The sequence below is a fragment of the Arachis duranensis genome, chromosome 6 (assembly GCF_000817695.3).
Source record: "Arachis duranensis cultivar V14167 chromosome 6, aradu.V14167.gnm2.J7QH, whole genome shotgun sequence".
NCBI lineage: Eukaryota > Viridiplantae > Streptophyta > Magnoliopsida > Fabales > Fabaceae > Arachis > Arachis duranensis.
Genome location: NC_029777.3, coordinates 14,817,553 through 14,836,695, shown reverse-complemented (window position 1 = coordinate 14,836,695; position 19,143 = coordinate 14,817,553). Strand labels below are relative to the sequence as shown.

At 27.6% G+C, this 19,143-nt stretch overlaps 4 protein-coding genes across 4 annotated transcripts in view; 2 read left to right on the top strand and 2 right to left on the bottom strand.

The window, feature by feature from the left end:
* Positions 1–1,087, top strand: part of LOC107493001 (late embryogenesis abundant protein D-34) — a 2,106-nt gene extending 1,019 nt beyond the window's left edge. The window contains exon 2 of the mRNA XM_052251270.1: positions 110–1,087. Within this exon, the coding sequence (XP_052107230.1) occupies positions 110–253 (144 nt within the window). The 3' untranslated portion in view covers positions 254–1,087. The remainder of the gene's footprint in view (positions 1–109) is intronic.
* A 3,769-nt stretch (positions 1,088–4,856) lies between these two features.
* On the top strand, positions 4,857–6,275 carry LOC107493003 (transcription repressor OFP16-like). The gene has a single exon (XM_016114081.3). It carries the CDS (start codon positions 5,033–5,035, stop codon positions 5,723–5,725), a length of 693 nt encoding a protein of 230 aa, XP_015969567.1. The 5' UTR covers positions 4,857–5,032; the 3' UTR covers positions 5,726–6,275.
* Positions 6,276–8,812: 2,537 nt separating this feature from the next.
* On the bottom strand, positions 8,813–9,922 carry LOC127748368 (increased DNA methylation 1-like). The gene is made up of 4 exons (XM_052262722.1): positions 9,834–9,922; positions 9,533–9,632; positions 9,209–9,398; positions 8,813–8,949 (listed from the first exon to the last, which is right to left on the bottom strand). The coding sequence occupies exons 1-4, from the start codon at positions 9,902–9,904 to the stop codon at positions 8,921–8,923; spliced, it is 390 nt and encodes a 129-aa protein (XP_052118682.1). The 5' UTR covers positions 9,905–9,922; the 3' UTR covers positions 8,813–8,920.
* Positions 9,923–10,295: 373 nt separating this feature from the next.
* The window catches only part of LOC110273426 (uncharacterized), an 11,853-nt gene continuing 3,005 nt past the window's right edge, over positions 10,296–19,143 (bottom strand). Inside the window, exons 2-5 of the mRNA XM_021126595.2 lie at positions 15,619–16,657; positions 11,164–11,278; positions 10,995–11,083; positions 10,296–10,523 (exon numbers count right to left, since the gene is read on the bottom strand). Of these exons, the coding sequence (XP_020982254.2) occupies positions 10,296–10,523; positions 10,995–11,083; positions 11,164–11,278; positions 15,619–16,560 (1,374 nt within the window). The 5' untranslated portion in view covers positions 16,561–16,657. The remainder of the gene's footprint in view (positions 10,524–10,994; positions 11,084–11,163; positions 11,279–15,618; positions 16,658–19,143) is intronic.

Genomic DNA, 19,143 nt, shown 5'->3' with positions numbered 1-19,143 from the left:
TTTGTGTTAGTAAATTACGGAATTAAATTATTAAAATGTTTTGCCTCCAAAACTTTAATTTCTGATTTTTTAAAGTGACGAAAAATATTTATTTAATTCGAAAAAATAGGTTGTGGGGCAGTACGAAGAAGTAGATGAGACAAAGGATGAGTTAGATGTTAATGATGGTAGTGATAGCAGCGGCGGTAATTTAACCCAAACTTCACACGTGAAACCAACGAAAGATGACGAGTACAATTTTATAAGTAACTAAGATGATGCTACTTCTCTTAATCCGCGCCTTTCTGCTGCTGACTACCTACAACAGAATACACTATCTACTGTTTTAACGGTATATCAATTATTCTATTTCTGCTCTATTAACCTGAATATTTTTTGGGATAGCAATATATATTGATAAATTTGACAATTGCATGGAAACAAGGGCAAGAGAATCCAAATGTTACTACAAGTAGCGTACCTGGTGGCATGGGAGCATCCATGGCCACCGCTGATCAGAGGCTCACAAAAAATAAGTGACACACTTTCTTAAACTTGATTACTCTCTACCATGCCCTTTTAAGTTGTAATCTGGTTGTGCTTCTTTATCTATGCGTGTATATTTTATAATTATGTGATAAATAAATTAGGGTGTTTTTTAATTACTTTTCTTTTGTATATATTTTATGATTCCCTTAATTGCTACCTTCATATAGCATATTACGTGAAAATATAGATACTCGATTAAGTATCATCCAAATTTTTGCATATATAGTTGTCCTTGTTTTGGGCCCATTCGTTTCGGTTAGAAGGCCCATAAGCCCATGTTGGGTGACTTTATCCTGTAGCCCAGGTGTTTCGCCCATGACTCCATGAGTGAGAGTAGGTAGATTGAGATTTAGCATTTGGTTTAGTTGTCACGTACATTCAGATATTTCAAAGCTGAAAATTATTGGATGCACGGATTGCGAAATTAGTTTGTTCCAACTGCAACTTACATGTTGCTGATTTACTTTAAAAAATAAGATTAATGGATTAATTAGTTTGTAATTTTAAGTGGATAGGAGGCAATTAGAATTAGTATGTATATATATAAGAACAAGGGAATACGGCCCTATATTGACGTTATTGAGAAAGACGTACACTTCCATCCTAATCATCCTTCCATCTTTAATTAATTGGTGTCCTTTTTTCCCATAACACAGAAAACCATATTTCTTTCACTTACCGCGCACATGCCCTATGTTTGTTTCAATTTGCAATTAATGCAGACGCACCAAATCATTCTTTCGGTCTTTCCACAAAACTTAATCCAACTTAATATCTTTGTGTGAAAAGCAAAAATATGAATTATGCATTGCATAGTTTAATTTGGAGCCAAAGCATTTCTTCATCAGATTTTGTAGTATAAATTAATTAACCGAATCATGTGGAACAAAAAAATTTGATGTCCTCATCGTTACAAGAATAACTTGTATACATTATCTTATTGTGTATATACGTCACCTTGTTAAACATTAATATAGAGTATTCTATCCTCTACCAGCTGTACTCAGGTTAATGTCCTTCTCCATACCATACTTCATTAATCCCAGTGCATATTGAAAACGGCATGCCACCTATTATGTTCGTATCAAACAGACAATTAAGGCCCTGAAATATACATAATTAATCAAGAAAAATTAAGCTAACTAACTTCGAGTTATATACATAATAGTTAAATTTTTAATTGTTTAATCCGTTGTTTGCGATGAGAATTGACTGACGTGGTAAAAATTGAAAAATAGATCATACAAAAAAAAAACAAAATAAATATTGCTATTTTTATTTTGATAATATTACTTTTTTTTATAAATTTATATAAGCATATGTAAAGTGACATTATAAAAAATTATCAAAAATAGGAATGATAATATATATCTAAGGCTTTTTTAATAGATGGTATATATGTAATTAGTTTTGTAATAAGCTAGCACTTATTGATAAATCAAAAGACAATGTCACGAGTCCCTCGTCGGAATGTCTATAACTGAAAAATAGCCTTATCATTAATGTCTAATGATACGGACAACAAACTTACCGAAACTTCTATTATTCACATTTAAAAAAAAAAAACTGTTTAACAAGATTATTATGAAAAATGTTTTGACTTGGTGGCATAAACTTTGATTTGATGGTTATGACCAACAGAAGGAGTGAGATGAGATCTTGGATGCAGATTGAGCAAAGTGTGTTCATCCAAACGGTAGATTAACTCAGTAGTTAATACCAAGCCAAACACTCCCACACACATGCTTGCAGCCAAGGTAGAGAAAATCGAGATTTTACGTGAAATCGAAAAAGTAAATAAAAAACGTAAAACGTAAAATCTTAACAAGATTAAAATCGTAAAATCGTCAAACTTAGTACAAATTACGTTAAATTGATAAACTCATTTAAAATCGTAATATCGGAAGATTTTAAGAGTTAAATCGAGATTCTAACTACTATGCTTGCAGCGAACATAGCTATTAGCAGTTATAAAGTTAGTTGGACCATCCAGGACTTAGCTTCTACTAAGACGTGCATATTTTTCTTCCGGTGCAATCAGATATCTTTTAAAAATTATCTATTATTTAGTCTTTAAAAAATAAAAAAATTAAAAAATAAGTAATTTTTTATAAAAATAGATATTTAAATTAATTAAATAATATTATTTAAATTAAAAGATTGACTAAAACTAAAAATTTAAAAGACAAATAACATTTTTTTTCTACTTTAAATTCTCCACGTATATATCAATATATGTTTTCTGGTTTTGTTAGAGAATCAATTACAAAATATAACCAACTAGAGTTAATTAATTAAAAAATATGTTTGTTTTTTTTTAAAAAGACCCCTTTACTATTTTAATTTTTCAAATTTTAAAACTAAAAATATAAAAAATTAACTTGAATTGGCTTATATAGTTAGTTCTCTAAACTTTTTCTACGTTTTCTAATAGAAAAATAATATAAGAAATTAACTTTTACATGGATAAGATTAGATTTTTATTTTTAAAATTATTTTTGTAACTATTATTTTTAAAAAATTTAAGATTTTATAATTTAGGAATGTTAAAAATTCAGTAAAATTTATTATTTTTTATCAACAATAAAATAATATTTAAAAGTATGAATTAAAAATATATTATTAAATTATTAGATTAAAAAAATTAAACTGATAAAAATACTTGCAAAAAATAATAAAATTATGCTGGTTCTTGAATTTTTCTCTTTACAATTAGAATTTAGGTATAGAAGAATTTAAAATTTAAAATAGTTTAAAATTAAAAATAAAAAACTAAGCTTATATTAGCCAAAATATATAATTGGGATATATTTGATGAAGATATTTTTTTATTTTATTTATTTTTAGTTTAACACAGTGGTACATACTTTTTGTTGGTATATTATATAGTAGACGCGTCTACCTCTAAATTTTTCATACCGACAGATATAATTAATTATGTTATATATAGTTACATATGAATGGATCGGAAAACAACATTTATGATCAAAATAATATATAATCTGTTTTGTAGATGAGTAGTTTAGCGCAAGCAGACCATACTAGGGTTCTATAGTTAAGAAACTTATATTGCCCTGCATGCTATTTGAGGCCACATAATATAAACACACACATGGCCAATCAAAGTGACTAGAGCATTTGGTTTGTCTGTCGTTTATATAGCTTCCTTGAAAAGTAACTATATATGTATTCGATACATGATAAATATAGCCATAATATATATAAATCACCAGTAGCATGGATATTATATTCCTCCAAAAGAAAATGTCTTTAGCTACTTCATTATTTCTTCATCTGGTGTGTGTTTATATATTCCAATCCAGCTCCCACTACTGTTGTGTCACGTACATTAATATATCATCGGACTTTAGAACGAAGTAGGGGTCGGTTTTTGTTGTGTCACGGAAATTGCAGGAAGATGCAGATCTAGCTGGCCAACCTATATGATCATCGTGTTTCAACATGGATAAGACATCAAATAATGTCGTTACTCTAGATATCTCTATACCATATCCTACTTATTACTATTTCATTATTTTTTACAACACATGAACTTTTCTTTTTGTTGAAACACCCGATTGAATTGTGTACAATACAATGTCGTCATAATGGATAAAGATGATTTTGATCGATATGATATATGTAGGTATGTGGTTGAACTTATATGCATGCATGCGGCAAGATTATATTATTATTAGGATATGTAGTAGTCCTCACTCCGATAAAATCTTGCAATACATGTACATCATCACTATTTTGCTGTGTGATGATTTCAAAATAAAGTGGACCAATGCATTAAAATTGTCTCCTAGTGTTTGGAATGGATGATCTTTATTTTCATGTGTTGCATATAGTGGTATATTTGTTTTGGTGGAGGGTCATTCCTCAATATAATTCGGATTCACCATATGGCAATGATTTGTGCTTGAGTTTTATTTTGTTTGATACCTCTTAACCGTTCCCCATGTGCTATTCTTGCTTTCATCCCAAACAAAATCCAAACGGCTTCTCTTTAGTAGTAATTAACTGTTACGCGCTCGCTACCTCTTCCAACTTCCAACCCCTTCATCCATATTATGACTTATGACTGAAGTATCTATCTTAGTGCATGTAAGCCTTTCTTTCCGTTTTCTACATGTAGTTGGAGCGTGTGTGTACGCGCTTTAAGAGGCAAGGGAGGGGGGTGGAGAAAGAAACAGGGGTCCAATTGGAAAACTACAGTGTTTTACGGCTGTCGCGTCACCGTTGAACTCACAATATCCATATATTCGTACGCACAAAAAAAAAAACTACCGATTTTCTTTCACCAATTTTTAAATTTTGAAAGAGAAGGTCTTCTACTACTTAACTTATCCTTGCTATTGGGTTGTTTACATTGATTTGATTATTACTCTAGTGTGGGAAAATCAACAGTAGTACTAGCTGTACAATATATATAGTTAGTAGTAGTTTCTATATTTTAAATCTTCCATTATTCATAGTTTCTTTGAAACTGACACAAACTATGCGAAGAAGAAGAAGGAACAACCTCACGCACTTGGACCAATGCTTCTCAAATTTCATAAACCCTTTCATTCTTCATCAATCTCAATTATCCCCTAATAATAATAATTCCCCGCCATCATCCATCGTCCATCACGATCGCCAGATCAATCACAACCGTCCATCATCATCAACCTCAATCATCAAGAACTTCAACACTATCTACGACAATAACACCACCGAACCCGAACCCGAACCTGAACCCGAACCTGCAGACTTCGCCACCGCATTTGCCTCCCAACGCTTCTTCTTCTCCTCCCCCGGTCGATCCAACTCCATCGTCGAATCCACCCCGTCCTCTTCCTCCTCTTCATCACTAACTTCGTCGTTAACCACCACTGCGCCGGCGGAAGCTTCCTCGGCTTCGGCCGGCGACGAAAGTAAGGCGGTGTTGTTTGAGGGGAGCGTGGCGGTGCCGACGTACTCGCCAGATCCTTACTTGGACTTCCGGCAATCGATGGAGGAGATGGTGGAGGCTCGACCGGAGCTCATGGCGGACGTGAAGTCCAACTGGCACGTGCTGCAAGAGCTTCTGATGTGCTACCTTGCTCTGAACCCGAAGAGCACGCACAAATTCATTCTCGGTGCCTTCGCTGATCTTCTCGTTACACGCATGGCGTTTTCTGACGGTGGCGGTGGCGGTGGCGAAGAATAAGTTGTGTGGGTACGTAACGTAATTACTCTATATTGCATATGTAAGTTGAGAAGGTAACACGTGGGTGACAGATAATCATTGTCTCATTAATTAATGCACTCCCTTCACCAATCACCATTCACCATTTTATTATTATTATTATTATTCAATTGTGAGTATGTACCGCCAAGTGACGTCTTTTCTTTTTTATTATATATATCTCTTCATTTTGTGGGTGGATGAGTAGAACTGCGATGTGAAGCCTGAACCCAATTTTAGTTGCGTTGTTGGTCCCCGTAGCCATGCATTTCTTGTCTTCTACTACTCCCTTATCCCTCCATCTCCACTTCATTTATAATTCTTGTTTTATTTCACAATTTGGAAATTCAACAAGGCCTACCTTCATCATCAATCACATGCATTAACACTAAATCTTGTAAGGAGAAACTATATATTACTGCTAGCTCCCCTTTTAAACGTCATATAAATTACACTATCCATCTCTATTGTTACAAGTATTTGGTAACGTAACTCTTCAATCATGCGTACTCACTTGTTATTTCTCACCAATTTTGGCCTGGGACCACTATAGTCTATATACATACACACTTTATGTATAATATATAGTGCAATTAGTTTAATTTTGACGTGTTCAATGTAATTTAGGGTGTGCCTAGATAAACAAATACGGAAAACTTCCCCAACTTGGTAAGTTAACTAGCTAGGGTGGGCTTATGAGAGAAATTAAAACACATGATTCTTGTCTATTAATAGAAGCTCAATTTAGCTAAAATATGCTTGTTATTTAATTCACAAGTTATTATCAAACCATTTGTAGCCATACAAAAACAACGGTATATATGTGTGATCTGCAATGGTTCCACACAAGAGCACAACACTAATTGAATTTGAATCCTCTAAATTTTAAATTTTTATTTTAGAAGTTAAGGTGTAATATCTTATTATTAAATGATTTTTTTTTTGTATTTTCTTTTATTCTCACCTATAAAATAAATAATAAAAAATTATATTTTATTTTTTAAAATAAAATTCAAAATTTAAAAAATTTAAATTCAGATTAATTAATTAAGCTAAACCCTCTATGATTGCCACCGTACCACTGCTATTAATTATACACCAAATCCCAGTTAGGTTTGTTGGTCAAAAGATTTATTAATTAATTTCAAAATATGCAAATTGCAATTAATAACCATGGTTTCTTAGATCTTGAATCATTATTAACACGATGATCTTACTTTACTTATTATCACTCTGCCTTCATTATTGTGCAACTTGTTGTCATATTCTGGTGTTGTGTGTGGCCTAATATAATTAAGAACTGTTGATTTATATTATTGAGGCGATTTAATTTGTCGTAATTATATTTTAGTTGCTGTTACGGTTGTTGGACATATACAGTGAAAATTGTGATGATGAAATGTCTATATCAATAAACAAGATCTACGTACCAGTTTATCCGTTAATCATCTTTGGATTTGTGCAAAATCAATGCATCGATCCAGACAGTGAATAGTGTGATAAGAAAAAATGCCAAACCAATCAAAGTAAAATAATTAACAATTTGGTGAACATAGGGAATCGCATACAGGTTTCGAAAAATTTTTTTATGATATAATTTTTTATTTTTATTTTTTTATTGATCGCTTTAAATATTAAAAATAAAAAATATAATTAAAGCAAAATTAAGACCTAAAGATTCACTACACCATTTTAGCTGGGTTTCGTTTTGGTGTAGAATTATAAAGAAAAATTTATAGTAATATAATTTCAGAAGTGATTTGTTAACATTGAAAAACAACATAATAATGAGTGTTAGAGAAGCAAATTCTTTTTATTTATTATTAACAAGAACTTTTTAAATTCGGTATTGGATATTGGTTAATTAGTATATAAAAGCCAGAATGCGAGATATATTTTCAAATTGAGTAATGTTAAATAATTAATTATTTTAAAATTATTTTATTTATTTTAAATGTTAAACTTTGAATTATTAAACTTTTAATTTTAAAATTTAAATTATAAATCTAAACATTAAAATTAGTTATTGTTGGTTAATTAAAATTTAATTCCTTATACTTTTTCCTTCAAATTTTTAACAAGCCTTTATGAAAATATTATATAAATAATTTATTATATATATAATATACGAATTATTTATTGATAAAAATTTTCAAACCCTTTTGACTTGAAATTCTGCAGAAAGTGCCACACACAAATCTCTTCATGAGTAATTTAAATACTTGTGATTGTTAATTGTTATGGCAAAAATAAATTATACATAAATGGTGAGATTAAGGTACGATAGATATGTGAATAATTGAATGCATGAACTCAACGAAGAGGAATAATGAATATTTAACAACAATAAGACACGGCAATGATACAATTCTCTAAAATTGAAGTTAGAAACTATATATGGCTACACTTTGGTTCATATAGATTTCCAGAAAACGTGACGATTTTAACAAGAGGGTCGTCGTTCGGTTTGAAGCACAGTAATTGGACTATTAATATTATTGCTCCTCATCACGTAAGTGCAATCATGAACAAAACATGCCATGTGTGTTGTTTTTGTCTCACATTATGAAAGTAGATATATGAATCCACAAAGGTTGAAAATACCAAAGTATATACCAAATTATTTGGACTAATATATCGCGGTACTAAACTCAATTTAAGAGTTTGGTGTTTATCCAAACCATTCCTTAAAAAAAAATCAATTTATTTTAATTAAACTGCAACATAAAATGTGTTTATCGTTAAATTTGTATTTTTATATGAAGACAATAACTTTAGCTATCTTGATGATATTTTTTTTAATAAAAAGAAAAGAATTATACGTAAGTAAATAATTTAAAAAGTGATCATAAGTAATTATAATATTCATACAACATAAGAAGTTACTTCGATTATCGAAAAAAGATAAAATCTCTTACACATGCACTTGTCTTAATATTTTTATCAAACATATTAAATTATCCAACAACTTATAACTATTAATTTTACATTAAAACAATCCCATCGTATGAGATTTTACTTAAAGATAACAAGTCTTATTATTACTATTATGATTACTATTATTGATTGCTGGGTTGATATGTCATGATATCATCTTCTTTTGGAGATGTGTTTGCTCATCATGTTCATCATCAGCATCTCCAATGTCACTATCATTTGGGACACACAGGATTCGCATTAGAACTGGTTCCTCTCAGTATTAGGAACTGCAATCAAATAATCACAAAACAATTAGTTCAGAAACTGAGAATATACACAAAATTTACTTAAAAAAGAAAAATGATTACTCACATGAATATATGGAGATGATAGCTGAAACGTACATATATTTTATATCAAACTATTTTATCAAACATATTAAATTATTAACGATTTTCAACTATTATTTTCGTTTAGAAACATGTTCTGATAAATAATAATAATAATAAGCAAGAAGAAATTGTCCAGTTTCAAATGCATAGATACCTTCTCTGACAACACTCTTAATGTTTTTCTTCAGCATAACCGAGTCAGAGCAAACAAAAATTTTCATTTTTTCAGTTCTAGTTTTGGTTTCCAGATCAAAGGGTTCAAACCCAAACACTGAAACCCAAGTCTTCTCGCGTTCTTTGACTGATGGTATGACCAATAAGTCAACACCTAAACTGCTTAGAACCTGATACAAACATATACTAATAGTGAAAAAAAAAAAAGATAATAATGTTTGTCAAGTTAGTAGAATGAACTAATTAATTAATATGAAACTGAGAAGGCTTAATTTTCATTATTATTATTATTTTATGAACTCACAGATTCGATGACTGTCATGAATCGGGTACACATTCCTTGTCGCCTATACATACCACGGGTTGTAATTAGTGGCATCTCTGCTACTTTGTTTTCATGAACCCTGTTTGCAAAAAACAAACATTTAATTAATATTGAACTTAGTCTTCAAAATTTACATTTCATAATATATAATTAGAGTATTAATAAGTAGATAAGCATTCCATCAATCTATCTAGCATAATATCCATGATTATTGGGGTTGAGAGAATTTGAATCAATTTTAAATTTTATATTATATATTATGTTATATAGACATTTTTACCTTAGAGATGCCACACATATAATCTCGTCGTCCCGTTCCATAATTGCAGTAAAGAACATTGTATGATTCATGCGATTGAACTTTGACCTGACCAAAATATAAATATATATATATATGTATATATATAACTGTCACTTCCAATGAACAAATAAACCAACCTCCTTCACAAATTTTTTGTTAGCCAGAAATCATTTAACAAGGCTCTTGAAATGGTTGCGTTGAGAGATTTGTTTTCTAATGTAGAGAGTTCTTATGCTAATTTGATGCTAAAAAATTTATAAAATTTCTGAAAGATTTAAAATTAATCATGTTTAATCTCTTGAACTAATTGACTTAAAACCAATTTTAATTTTTTTTTAGAAGAATAAATTATTTTCATAAATCTTTAGATTACTAAATTGATGCTACCATAAGTCCATAACTACTCTTTAAGGCACAAATTAAAATTGATGATTTGAAACTCTACCTACTCTTTTCCTTCAAGACACTTTGTATCAAATTTGTCCCGGTTCTATGGTCAATTCCTGGTTTGAATCCATCTTGCATTATTTTCAGTGCCCTAACCAGCTTGTCATGGCATTCTGGAAGTTGGGTAGGACGATTATTCTCAAATCCAGATAAAAAAGTGCAAGAAAACCCATCTCCAATTTCATGTTTGACCCCAAGAAGCCCTTGAACTCTCCCAAACAACTATGAGGACAAAATAGCAAATGAACATTAGCTTTTAACTCATCACATAATAACTAGAAACTACATTTAATTGAATAATGGATAATAGTCATAATACCATCATCAATGTAAAAAGTGTTACCTTTTAATGTAACAAAATTTAGAGGGATAGATTCACTATTTAGGGTTTTACTAAGCATAAACTTTATACTTGATATCAAATTTAGTTGATGTTGTTTTCCAAATCCCAGTAATATATGGCTTGTAAGTTATTTAATTACATTGTATTGTCAATAAAAAACAATCTTTCTTTGATAGATTTTTAAACATACATTACAATCTAATCTAATAAATAATATTATTTAATAATCTCATACTATCATCCTTTTCATGAACAAAACAAAGGTAGTCTTGATTTGAAAGGCCTTAATCAATTTTACAATTAATTAAACATTAAACATAGTTAAGATAGAGTAATAAATTAAACCTGACCTGTTCGCATTTGTTACTGCAAAAGTGTAACGGATTATCTGAAAGATCAATCACGATACCACCAGTCATGGGTGAACAGAACCTATGATCTACATACAAGAAGAAAATAAAATCATCATATGAGAAAATAAGAAACATCAATGAGTAATCCAGAAGAAAAATATGATACATTTATGCTCGCAAAAGCAACATGTGCGTGACATAGGATCATCAGCTGCACCAGTCATCAACCCACAAAATTTGCATCTGCAATAACTGCAGTACCAGTCACCAGGTGGAACCCCCTGCAATGGAAATATATATGAGCATCTTAACACATTTTTTCAATTACTAATTCATCAATCATATGTTTGTTTCTAATAAGAATGAAATTGAGAATGAGTTGAGCTCGTTCTTGTAAATGTATTAAAATAATTTAAGATTTTAATTGTATTAATTATGTTTTTAAAATTAATAAAAATATATCATATTAATCTTTTGATGAGTTATTTGGTACAGACAGAAATAGAGTAATATAAAGTATTTTTGTCAATTTTAAAACTATAATCAATACAATTAAAATCTCAATTATCATTTCAATATGCATATAACTAATCTAAAAATAAGAATGAAATTGTGAATGTATTAAAATGGTTTAAAATTTTAAATGTATCGATTATGTTTTTAAAATTGATAAAAATATATCATATTAAAAATTTTTTGATGAGTCATTTGATACTAACAGAAACAGAGTAATATAATACGTTTTGTTAATTTCAAAAACATAATCAATACAATTAAAATTTCGATCACAATTTCAATATGCATACAACTAATCTAAAAAATAAGAATGAAATTGAGAATGAGTTGAGCTAGTCTTTGTGAATGTATTAAAATGTTAAGATTTTAATTATATTAATTATGTTTTTAAAATTGATAAAAGTATATCATATTAATCTCTTGATGAGTCATTTGATACTGATAGAAATAGAATAATTTGATGAGTTTTTGTCAATTTCAAAAACATAATCAATACCATTAAAATCTCGACCACTATTTCAATATGCATACAACTAATCTAACAAATAAGAATAAAATTGAAAATGAGTGAACTGGTCTTTTTGAATGTATTAAAAAAATTTAAGATTTTAGTTGAATTAATTATGTTTTTAAAATTGGAAAAAATATATCATATTAATCTCTTGATGAGTCATTTAATACTAAAAGAAATAGAATAATATGATGCATTTTTGTTAATTTTAAAAATATAATCAATACAATTAAAATCTCGACCACTATTTCAACATGCATACAACTAATCTAAAAAATAAGAATGAAATTAAAAATGAGTTGAGCTGGTCTTTTTGAACGTATTAAAATATTTTAAGATTTTAGTTGTATTAATTATATTTTTAAAATTGACAAAATATATCATATTAATCTTTTAATTAGTCAGTTGATATTGACAGAAACAGAGTAATATGATGCGTTTTTGTCAATTTTAAGAACATAATCAATACAATTAAAATCTCGACCACTATTTCAATTTGCATACAACTAATCTAAAAAATAAGAATGAAAGTGAGAATGAATTGAGTTGGTCTTTATGACTATATTAAAATGGTTTAAGATTTTAATTGTATGAATTATATTTTTAAAATTGACAAAAATATATCATATTAATCTCTTGATGAGTTATTTGACACTGATAAAAAATAATAATATAATGCATTTTTGTTAATTTCAAAAACATAATCAATACCATTAAAATCTCGACCACTATTTCAATATACATACAACTAATAATCTAAAAAATAAGAATGAAACTGAGAATGAGTTGAGCTTGTCTTTGTGAATGTATTAAAACGGTTTAAGATTTTAATTGTATTAATTATGTTTTTAAAATTGACAAAAACATATCATATTACTCTTGATGAATCATTTGACACTGACAGAAACAAAGTTATATGATACGTTTTTGTTAATTTTAAAAACATAATCAATATAATTAAAATCTAAACCACTATTTTAATATGCATACAACTAATCTAAAAAATAAGAATGAAATTGAAAATGAATTGAGTTGGTTTTTTTAAATATATTAAAATAGTTTAAGATTTTAGTTGTATTAATTCTATTTTTAAAATTTACAAAAACATATCATATTAATCTCTTGATGAATTATTTGACACTGATAGAAATAGAGTAATATGATACGTTTTTATCAATTTCAAAAATATAATCAATACAATTAAAATCTCGACCATTATTTCAACATACATACAATTAATAAGAATGAAATTGAAAATGAGTTGAGCTTGTCTTCTTGAATGTATTAAAATAATTTAATATTTTAATTGTATTTATTATGTTTTTAAAATTGATAAAAATATATTATATTAATCTTTTAATAAGTCATTTGATACTGACAGAAACAGAATAATATGATGTGTTTTTGTCAATTTTAAAACCATAATCAATATAATTAAAATATCGACCACTATTTCAATATGCATACAACTAATCTAAAAAATAAGAATGAAATTGAAAATGAGTTGAGCTGGTCTTTTAAAACATATTAAAATATTTTAAGATTTTAATTGTATTAATTATGTTTTTAAAATTGACAAAAACATATCATATTACTCTTGATGAGTTATTTGACATTGACAGAAACAGAGTTATATGAGACGTTTTTGTTAATTTTAAAAACATAATCAATACAATTAAAATTTCGACTACTATTTCAATTTGCATACAACTAATCTAAAAACATAAGAATGAAAGTGAGAATGAATTGAGTTGGTCTTTGTGACTATATTAAAATGATTTAAGATTTTAATTGTATTAATTATGTTTTTAAAATTGACAAAAATATATCATATAAATCTCTCGATGAGTTATTTGACATTGATAGAAACAGTAATATTATGCATTTTTGTCAATTTTAAAAACATAATCAATACCATTAAAATCTCGACCACTATTTCAATATGCATATAACTAATCTAAAAAATAAGAATTAAACTGAGAATGAGTTGAGCTGGTATTTGTGAATGGTATTAAAATGGTTTAAGGTTTTAATTGTATTAATTATGTTTTTAAAATTGACAAAAACATATCATATTACTCTTGCTGAGTCATTTGACACCGACAAAAATAGAGTTATATGATACTTTTTTGTTAATTTTAAAAACATAATCAATACAATTAAAATATGAACCACTATTTTAATATGCATACAACTAATCTAAAAAATAAGAATGAAAATGAAAATGAATTGAGCTGGTCTTTTTAAATGTATTAAAATAGTTTAAGATTTTAGTTGTATTAATTATGTTTTTAAAATTGAAAAAAATATGTCATAATAATCTTTTAATGAGTCATTTGATACTGACAGAAACAGAGTAATTTGATGAGTTTTTGTCAATTTCAAAAATATAATCAATACAATTAAAATTTCTACTATTATTTTAATATGCATACAATTAATCTAAAAAATAAGAATGAAATTGAAAATGAACTGAGCATGTCTTTTTGAGCATATTAAAATAATTTAAGATTTTAGTTATATTAATTATGTTTTTAAAATTGACAAAAATGTATCATATTAATCTCTTGATAAGTCATTTGATACTGATAGAAACAGAGTAATATGATGCGTTTTTATCAACTTTAAAAACATAATCAATATAATTAAAATCTCGACCACTATTTCAATATGCATACAACCAATCTAAAAAATAAAAATGAAATTGAAAATGAGTTGAGCTAGTCTTTTTGAACGTATTAAAATACTTTAAGATTTTAGTTGTATTTTAAAATTGACAAAAATATATCATATTAATCTCTTGATGAATCATTTGATACTGACAGAAATAGAATAATATGATGCATTTTTGTCAATTTTAAAAACATAATTAATACAATTAAAATCTCAACCACTATTTAAATTTGCATACAACTAATCTAAAAAATAAGAATGAAAATGAGAATGAGTTGAGTTGGTCTTTGTAACTATATTAAAATGGTTTAAGATTTTAATTGTATTAATTATGTTTTTAAAATTGACAAAAATATATCATATAAATCTTTTGATGAGTTATTTGACACTGATAGAAACAGTAATATAATGCATTTTTGTCAATTTCAAAAACATAATCAATACCATTAAAATCTCGACCACTATTTTAATATACATACAACTAATCTAAAAAATAGGAATGAAACTGAAAATTAGTTGAGCTTGTCTTTGTGAATGTATTAAAATGGTTTAGGATTTTAATTGTATTAATTATGTTTTTAAAATTGACAAAAATATATCATATTTATCTCTTGATGAGTCAATTGACATCGATAGAAACAGAGTAATATAATGCATTTTTGTCAATTTCAAAACTAAATTATCATTTTAAAAAATTATAATATTTACATATAACGAAATCTGTGGTAGCTATAGAGTAATAACCTGTTAACATATATAACTACTTCACTCTATTATCCAGGAGTGTTATGCAATTTAGTGATTAATTAACATGTTAATTAATATGAAAGTAACTAATTTGGTGATTGAATATTTGTATATAACAAACATGTTGATCAATATCAAAGTTTGAAAGAAGCATGATAAATTGAGAAATCTTACAGGTAATTTCAAGCAGCTCAGATGGAAAGAAGAAGGGCAACCGTCGCAACAAACCAGAGTGCCTTCTCGAGCATTTGCACAGAGAAGACACGTGTCATCATTTGGATCCCTGTCAGAATCAGAATCAGAATCAGATTCATCGTAAACAACCTTCTCTTTTCCTTTCCTGCTCGTTTCCACCTTCTGTTTCTGCTTCTTCTTGTTCGCGTCTTTCCTGCTATTCTTTCCCCTCTTATTACGATTGTTATTATTAGGGTTTGGGTCATGAGCTTCATCTTTTCTTTTCCTCTTCTTAGCATCTTTCCATGACAGAAGCTTCTCGAAATCATCATCCTTGATGGGAGTAAACTTGTAATTCTTCAAATAATAGATCCCTCTTCCTTTGCGCTCTTCATACTTCTTTTTCAAACACTCGTATGCAGCTATGATGCAATTGGTATAAGCTCTCCCCTTCAGATCATAGAAAACAGTTTCTTCATCTTTTTCATCAATCTCAATTTCCCAACCGGCGCGTAGTAACTTATTTGTCATTTCATCCAAAACATCGTCGTTCTCCTTCTTCTTCTTCTTCCTCCCCCTCTTCTTCGTCTTCCTCTTTTGGATTTTGCTGCTCTCACCGACATGAAAGTTTGCATCACCACTCTTTCTTGCTTGACTTGCTGCCTTCTTAGCCGCTGTAGTACTCTCTTCAGAAGCGTTGCCGTCACGGTTGGGTTGGTTATTACCCGTCACGGTCCTCCTGGCACGCAAATCATGACCTCCAACGATTAGGCTACGATTATCGTTAGGGTTAGGGTTGGCAGGTATTCCGTTGTCACCTTCAAGCACACGTCGACGCACACGACAGTAACGGTTACGGTTACGGTTAGCTTGGGGTGTAACATCCCCCAAGAACATAACCGAATCATCGTCAGAACTTGAGATTGATGAATCTTTCGGCATGAAAGAGCTATAGAGAGATCTTCCACAGAACCAGCACCCTAGCTCTTAATTACTCACTCACTCACTCACACACAGTAGTAGTAGCTGATGATGAAAACTGGGCACAAAAGGAACAGAGAAAGAAAGAGAAATGATGAAATTTGAGTATGAGATGTGATTGACACCGCAAGAGACTTTATAATATTTGAACCTCCATGATGATTTTATTCTTAAAATAATGGTTTTCTAGAAAACCATGTTCTGGAATCTGCTGGAGGAAGTAAAAGCAATTCAACCATTAGATTCGAAATAATTTATGAACTAATTTGGATTAGATTTTTTTCTGAAAATAATTATTTTAATTTTTTTTAAAAAGGTAAAAAATATTTTTATGTTTGACTGTAATTAATATTATATTATTCAAATGTTTTTCTCTTCTTTTTTGTACCTTTCTATGTTATTAAAAACAATTTTCAATCATTTTAAAATATGTCACTTTAAATATATATTCAACCAATTATATTTATACTAAAAATTCTACACCGGTATACAAAACAAACTTTTTTTTAAAGAAAATTTGGTTAAATAATAAACTTTTTTTTTTTAAAAATGAAAATAATCGCATTCAACAAGTAATAAGCATTATATACAGAATCACATTTTTATATACAGACATATGATTCTTATTTATATAATTTTTACATAAAATAAAAATTATAACTTTAAAAGAATTACATTTATTAATATTTTACTGTTACTAGAAAATTTTATCTTTTCAATAGAATATTTTATCTTACAAAATTATCACACCCAAATAAGTATAATAAACTCACATAATCAGTCAATAAAATATAAAGGAAAACACACGGCATACATAGAAAAGTACTGTTTCATTTTTAATTAGCTAATGTTAATTGAGTCTTTAAAATTTCATTTTTAGCACTGTCTGGAGGAATATTACATTGTGGTGATGTGTATTAACTTAGCTTGATTTATATTTTTATTTTTTTTCATTATTTTTTCTATTATCTCACTCTTTCTCATATTATTGTTTTTCTCATTTTTCTTTTGTTTTCTTTTTTTTTCATAAACAGTAAATGTAATGATATTTAGTGTCAGTATTAACTCTTTTATTCATATTTATTCTCTAAATTTTAATATGGCTATTATTTTAGCACTGAAATTATTTTTGTTATGAATTGAAATTCTGTTAATAGATCTCTATACATAGCATAATTTGAAGTCACAAAATATGACATAATAAAGATGAATATGTATAATTGAGGAAGAAAAATAATTACGTTATAGTGATGTGTTAGTTTGACTTTTTTTCAATTTTTCCATTATTTCTTCCATGGTCTCGCTCTCTTTCATATTAATTAGTTTTTTTTTTATTTTTCTCTCGTTTTATTTTTTTATAAATAATAAATGCAATGACATTAGGTGTCAATGTTAATTCATTCATTCATACTTATTCTCTAAATTTTAATATGACTATTTTTTCAATACCGAAATTGTTTTGTTTATGAATTGAAATTCTATTAATTTTGGAATCATTAAAAAAACATAGTATAATTTTGAATGTACAATAATTCAATTAAATAATAAATTCTTATCTCTTTGTTTCAAACACAATTTTATTACGTCTACACCCTTTATAATAAATACTATTTTGATGTAAATATTTTTTTTAACAAAAAAATATGTGTTTTTTTATTTTGTTAATTAAAAATAATTTAAATACACAATTGATTAGTAACAATTATATTTTTATATAGATATAAAAAATATTTAATATATAAATAATATTTTTTTAAAATATAATTATTTCTGTATCTTTTTTTATCATTATAAGTTTTTGGAATAAAAATAAAATTTAATGACATAATACAAAAATTTATATGATTATGTTAATAAAAATAATATAAAATAAATAAAAATAGAAAAAATCTATACTAAAATTTTTAACATCTATAGTCATTCTTAATTAAGTAAATTTATAACATTCTTTGATGATTTATATTTTTAAAAGATTTGAGAATTTTATCATTTTAAATGATATGCAGATTAATATAAACAGAAAATTCTCCCTTCTTTTTGAATAAGTTTTTCCTCTTTGATAGATATTTAAAATTAAACAAATCTAAACATTTTTTTATTGTTTTATATATAAACACGGTAGTAAACCGAGTTAGACATAATAAGGCTTATATATTAAATAGGTTTTTAGATTATTAGATTTTGATCATAATATATGAAGGACTCACTTAGATGTATATAGAAAATTAATTATTAAATCGGTTATAGATATAAAATATATATTAAAATATAAGATATACGTTAAATAATGGATTAAATAATAACATATGTAATAGAAGGCTTAAATTTAGCCACTACTTTACAATGTGATGAATCATACTAGTATAAGGTATAAACCAAAATTCGGTTTAATTTGACCCATAAAGTTACGTTTTTAAAACCTTTCACATAAAGGTTTTCGCTAGATTAAAAATAAAAAAGATCGTAATTAAAATTCTTACCCTAGATTTTATGGAGAGATTGAGTACTACTTAATAAGAGAATAGGTAGTCTAACTATGCTTAA

Coding starts and splice junctions, on each gene's coding strand:
- LOC107493003 (XM_016114081.3), top strand. CDS start 5,033: ATGCGAAGAAGAAGAAGGAACAACCTCACGCACTTGGACCAATGCTTC.
- LOC127748368 (XM_052262722.1), bottom strand. CDS start 9,904: ATGAATCATACAATGTTCTTTACTGCAATTATGGAACGGGACGACGAG. Junction 9,399..9,532: donor TCATGACAGTCATCGAATCT/GTGAGTTCATAA, acceptor TGTTTGTATCAG/GTTCTAAGCAGTTTAGGTGT. Junction 8,950..9,208: donor TAAGAGTGTTGTCAGAGAAG/GTATCTATGCAT, acceptor ATTTGATTGCAG/TTCCTAATACTGAGAGGAAC.